The sequence below is a fragment of the Osmerus mordax genome, chromosome 10 (assembly GCF_038355195.1).
Source record: "Osmerus mordax isolate fOsmMor3 chromosome 10, fOsmMor3.pri, whole genome shotgun sequence".
Lineage (NCBI taxonomy): Eukaryota > Metazoa > Chordata > Actinopteri > Osmeriformes > Osmeridae > Osmerus > Osmerus mordax.
In genome coordinates, this window is record NC_090059.1 from 17,553,539 (window position 1) to 17,559,788 (window position 6,250).

The following is a 6,250-nucleotide window of genomic DNA, read 5'->3' on the forward strand; positions in this document are numbered from 1 at the left end:
GTTCAAATCCTAGGTGTCCTGCAGCCTCGCCACACTGCCAGTCCCGCCCAGGTCTCCACACACACACACACACACACACACACACACGCTAAACACGAGCCAACTCTGTCTGAACATGTCCTGGTCTGAGAGACCTTGAACACAAGCCAACTGAATATCTATTTGGATGAATGTGAGATGTTTCTTAAATATATGTATAAAGTATCTGGGATGAAGGTCATGAGTCTGTAGGTGAACTTTAAAAAGAGACACAGCGCTGTGTCGTTTTATTCTATGGCTTTCAACAATTTACCTTTTTGAACATCACAGCCTAATTAAAAATATATATGACATTGTTTTCCTACCAATACACACCACGGACAAAGTTGAAAAAAGGTATTTGATATTGAGAATAAAATAGTATTTTATGGTACTCTTATAAAATACAAAAATTAAATACATATATATAGGCCTACATATATACACACTGAATATTTTTTGACCCCTATGTAAAAACAGTAATTTGAAGACTCAAACTCGGAACGCACGGGATAAATTGGGTTGAAACATAAAACAGACGCTTTAAAAGGAGTGTCATGAAAAGCTCTTCGCCATGGGATGAGTCTATTGAAGACTGAGAAAACTAATTTCACCCCAGACACCGGGGGACTCGGACTGCGATATACTGGAGTGAAAAGACACGCGCTCGGTTGTGCTAACTGCGCACATCAGTGTAAATCCAGAGCGAGAACATTCTAATTACAAGACCCAGCTAAAGTGACCTTGCCGCTATACAGCCGACAGAAGCAAAAAAAAAAAGAGATCACGATTTGGACAGGATAGATGTAAGTCAGATATTCACGACTGACCTTGAAACTCCGTGCGTAAAAGTGAGCCGCAGACTGACTTCACTTTTTCCTCGGCGAGTGGCATGTGTACACCGTTAAATTAATCGGTTTAACTTTAACCCCAAACAATTTTAATGCGTGTTGCTAAGAAGCACCTGAACCCCTCCCTACACGGTACCTTGTCCTCTTTGCATGCCTCAAGATAATTAGTTTAGCTCACCCCATTGCTTTCTGTTATCAAACCAATCGAACGAAGAATTGACCAACAAGCAGCTATTTACACAAACGTTTTTATTTCTGACAGTTTTCCCTCGATATATTCAAGTATACTCATCCGCGTGAGAAGCGTTAGGTGGGTGACGTCAGGAGACCTCAGCAGAGACACCGCGCAGACCGCTACCGACACCGTCAACACAACCTGTGCCACTTCACTGCCCGTCTGCACCGATCTGAAACTTCTCCTCCACAGAACCGGAACAGAACCGGGACAGAACCGGGACTACAACAACAGCAGGAGCTCCATACAGAAGGAGCGATGGGGCACAACAAGTCTGGGAGTCTGAACGTCAACCCGCCGTCCAGCAGCGGGGCTGTGGACGAGCTCATTATAACCTCGACTTTCGGGACGCTTCTATCGGTGGTTTACATCATCGGTGTGTCGGGAAACGTGTACACTCTTGTAGTGATGTGTCATTCCATTCGCTTCGCAACCTCGATGTACATATCCATCATTAACCTGGCTCTGGCGGACTTACTCTACCTCTCCACCATCCCGTTCGTGGTCAGCACCTACTTCCTGAAAGACTGGTACTTTGGAGATGTTGGCTGCCGCATCTTACTTAGCCTAGACCTGCTCACCATGCACGCGAGCATCTTCACGCTCACGGTCATGTGCACCGAGCGCTACTTGGCCGTCACCAAGCCCTTGGACACGGTGCGGCGCTCGAAAAGCTACCGGAAAGGGCTCGCGTGGGGCGTGTGGCTGCTGTCCCTGGTGCTAACCTTACCCATGATGGTGATGGTCACTCAGATCACTAAAGACTCTGAGGACGGGGACGTAAAAAGAATGTGCGCGCCCACCTGGGCTCCGCAAGCGTACAAAATCTACCTGACGGTCTTGTTTAGCACGAGCATCATGGCTCCGGGGCTGATCATCGGCTATCTATACATGAAGTTGGCCCGCACCTATCTTGAGTCTCAGAGGAACACGGTCATCAATCAAGGCAATAGGCGATCCCCAAAACAGAAAGTTCTGATCATGATTTTCACCATCGTGTTGGTGTTCTGGGCTTGTTTTCTCCCGTTCTGGATCTGGCAGCTGGTCCCACTGTACCACAACAAACCCCTCAGCCTCGCCTCTCACACTCACACCTGTATCAACTACCTGGTGGCCAGCCTCACCTACAGCAACAGCTGCATCAACCCCTTCCTGTACACGCTCCTCACCAAGAACTACCGGGAATATCTTCGAAACAGGCACAAGACGTTTTACCGCTATACGTCTTCCTTTAAGCAGCGCCCGCCTAGTTTGTACTCATGGGGAAAGTCAGCGTCCTCCAGTAACCAGTTCGAGTTACAATCGGAGACGCTGCCCGTGAGGACACTGAAGGGACAGTGAGCCAAGATGAAGAGAGAGAGAAAGCGAGAGAGAGAGGGAGAGAGAAATGAAGAAAGAGCGACAATAGACACACAACAGGTAACTAGCTACTAATCTCTTCATAAACAACAGTGGTCTGCTAATGCGCACGAACGCAGGGCGTGGTGTTCAACCGTTTAGGAACGAGTTGCCTACATATTTAAATACGATAAACAATCTTTGGTTATAGTATGCCAGCTCTCTGTATAAAATGCACACATATTATGCACTAAAGGAACATTTAAACTTATCAAAGAACTACTTCCTATGAATCAAATTAAAATATCAAATCAGCACACACTCTAGATTTTGTACAAAGAAAGTTTCCTCTTATTTGTACAAACTATTATCACACTGATTCTCTTTCTCTCACCCCAACACCCCCACACTTCCTCCCTCCCCCCAACTCACTCCCTCGCCCCAACACTCTCTCCCCTCCTCTCCCCAACACTCACCCTCTCCCCAACTCTCCCCTCAACTCAACTCACCCCACTCTCTCTCTCTCTCTCTCTCTCTCTCTCTCTCTCTCTCTCTCTCTGTCTGTCTGTCTCTCTCTCTCTCTGTGTCTCTCTCTCTCTCTCTCTCACCCCAACACAACCCCCCAGCAACATTGCAACTTCACCATCATTGTTCATTATTCACATTTAAATGTCTGAGTGTCACATCCCATAATGACCAGTAATCCATAATCATTCATGTGTCTCAGTGTTGCCATGTCTCAGGGGAGAGCGTCTGGTCTGGATGCTGTGATCAGGATGTTCCTGTGGGCTGAGCTGGCTGGTAATTAGCCATCTGTATGCACACTTTGTGTTTTCTGTAATATCCATAACGCGTTCATTAAGATAGCCTCCTGCTCTGAGTGGGCGGTTATGTGCTCTGCAGGGACACACAGCATCTCCCACACACACACACACATACTCGGACACAGAGCAGCACACACCTATATCGGGCTTCTGGTGCCACTTGAACCTTTGAAAGGGGATTTCAGCTAGATTCAGACACATACACACACATGCATAAGCATACGCAAGAGAAATGATCACTGTCACTATCTTTACATTTAGTCATTTTAGCAGACGCTCTTATCCAGAGCGACTTACAGTAAGTACAGGAACATTCCCCCGAGGCAAGTAGGGTGAAGTGCCTTGCCCAAGGACACAATGTCATTTGGCACGGCCAGGAATCGAACTGGCAACCTTCAGATTACTAGCCCGCTTCCCTAACCGCTCAGCCACCTGACTCCAAATCTTTGTCTTGTTCTCTTGCTCTCTCCTCCCTCCTCTCTTTAACTACCTGTGTCTCAGGCTCCTTGCAATCATGTTTTCTCAATCATATCTGAAACAATAACACTTTAGCATTCAATTCAGGTCCGGAGAGACAAATGCCTGGTGTGTGTGTGTGTGTGTGTGTGTGTGTGTGTGTGTGTGTGTGTGTGTGTGTGTGTGTGTGTGTGTGTGTGTGGATCTAATGCATTTATGCATTGTAGCAGAGAGGAGAAAAGAAATCGTCACAGAAAAATCCCTTGCTCTTTCACCTCAATCTCTTCCCCCCCCCCCTCTCTCCCTTCCCTGTGCTACACACATACATGGAAACATACATATGACAGATGTAGTCAAAAGGGGATACAAATATATGATTTAAAAAATAGTGCACATGTAAAGTCTTCCTGTTAATTAAGAGTTTAGTTCTTTGATGGCCCTCCGATAAAATATGTTCAAGTGTCTCTCTTTCTCTCTCTCACATACTCTCACTCTCTCTTGTGGTCCTTTACCCCTATCACGAGACTCTGACTGTCTCCTCACCCAAGTCAAACAAACACCTTCAACAGTCCTAACCAGGCGGACAGTTCCCTCCTTAAAGCTCAGCACCTTACATGCACTCAGCGCTGCAGGAAAGACGAATAAAACCATCCTCTACTTCCCAACAGGGGTCCGAGCGGTTCCCAGATAGAGGTAAGCCCTTGATCTGCCACACAGACTCACTTGGTCCCCTATAGAGTTGTTAGTGGAAATCCCCGGAACCTCTCAGTTATAATCAGCCGCGACCACCGAGCGCCCACAGCGCTGAGGAGGACTGCAGCTAATCTGGATAGGAGAGAAAGCGAATGAAGGTGCGCCAGAAGCTTTACTTAACTGCCGATTATATGGATTGGATTTTCTTCGGCTTGTCCGGTCGTTTCGGGGCTGGGGGGGTGGGTGGGGGGTGGAAGCGAGGTTGAAGGAGTGAGGACACCACTGCGGTTTAAGTGGTTTGGGTTAGCCACTCACACACAGCTGAGCTGCTGTCATGAGAAAGAGATGTTCTGAAACCCAAAACACACGGTCGCTAGACGCTCACTCGGTAGTCATGACAGCAACGAACCGAAACAAACAATACATCCAGATAACTTACACTAATAGCAAAGAGAAGCAGTCAATATAAGTTATTTGCTAATAGTTAACAGATAACTCTTCGGGGTGAGGAAATCGTGCAGGCTAGGATGGATCGTGCAGTGACAGCGTCCATCTATGTAAATAACATCTTGGTCGGGGCTATCAGGGGGTCCTTGGAGGATAGGGACACGGTAGCTCAGGGCAAATGCCAGAAGGTTTGGCCACTGACAGCTGGCGTTACCCTCTGAATTTTTGTCCCCAAACTGCTTTGCTCACATAGGCTACTTAGACTACGTGTCAGTGGAAAGGAGAGGCAGAAATTTGACGGTTTGAGGGTTTTTTTAATAAGCGGAGACAAATTAAGGAAAGAAAACTGGTCTGGTGTCTTAGTTTTCGTACGTTTTCCATCTACGTCAAGTCACCGCAAAGACGGTCCATACAGATCGCTTTCCACTGTGAGAACTCTTCGATAAGACTTGCTGTACGCTAAAGACAGCGTGTTCAGCAAAATCCATCAACCGTTGATATTTTACTACGTGGAAACTAGATGGATGGCCTGTATTTAGAGGAAAATTTAATTTGAAGGAAGCAGTAGCTGCAAGGGAAAAATCTCTCTTTCAGAGAATCTTTCAGGGGGTGTCAATGCACCCCGTGGTCTTTCAAACAGGAAATGAGGTTCAGAACAACAAAAAGAATAAAGAAAATTGCATAGAATTCAAGACTCTTGGCGGCATTATGTCTCAGTCCGTTTTATTTGGAGGAGTTTTAGAAAGGCATTATGACTGAAAGGCTTCATATTAAAAATCTTTAATTATCTTGGCTTTCATAAAGGGTGCCCTGTGGCCCAAAATAGTTTTTTTCTTCTTCTATGCTATTTCAAGGGGTGGAAACGGTAGAAAGACGTATAAGACATCTTTATTATGATTTAGTGTGCCTTGTTAGGCCATTAATTCATGGCAGTCCAACCAGATTTTGGTCAATGCTGTCTGAAAAGACACTTCACTCAAAGCTCTCTTTTGAAGCTGTGTTTTTCATGCTCAATAAATCATATTATTTTTTTAGTAAAGTGCCACATTAAAAGCCTCACCTTGACACAAAACAAGGCGATGTGACTAATTTGAAGACAACAAAACGCAGAAACATCGCACAACTTTAGAGAATCTCTGAAACTAAACCCTGTGTGAAGTCTCCCTCTCTCTTCTCTACCACACTTGTTCCTGAACGTTATCCCTCCACTCATCCCCACCTTCCTGTCTTTCCCAATGTTACCCTCCTCCATCCACGCTCCCACGCTCTCCTCCTGGTATGCCTCATTCCCACTCTCCCTCCCTCCATCTCACCTATCTCTCCCTCCTTCCTTCCCTTCATCTCTCTCCTTCCCTCTCTCCCTTGATCCCTTCCCCTCTCTACCTTCC

General features: G+C 46.2%; 1 protein-coding gene across 1 annotated transcript; it reads left to right on the forward strand.

Annotated features, from left to right (window-relative positions):
- The first annotated feature begins 1,362 nt into the window (after nt 1-1,362).
- On the forward strand, nt 1,363-2,445 carry LOC136950815 (urotensin-2 receptor). The gene has a single exon (XM_067245290.1). It carries the CDS (start codon nt 1,363-1,365, stop codon nt 2,443-2,445), a length of 1,083 nt encoding a protein of 360 aa, XP_067101391.1.
- Nucleotides 2,446-6,250: the final 3,805 nt, after the last annotated feature.

Coding starts and splice junctions, on each gene's coding strand:
- LOC136950815 (XM_067245290.1), top strand. CDS start 1,363: ATGGGGCACAACAAGTCTGGGAGTCTGAACGTCAACCCGCCGTCCAGC.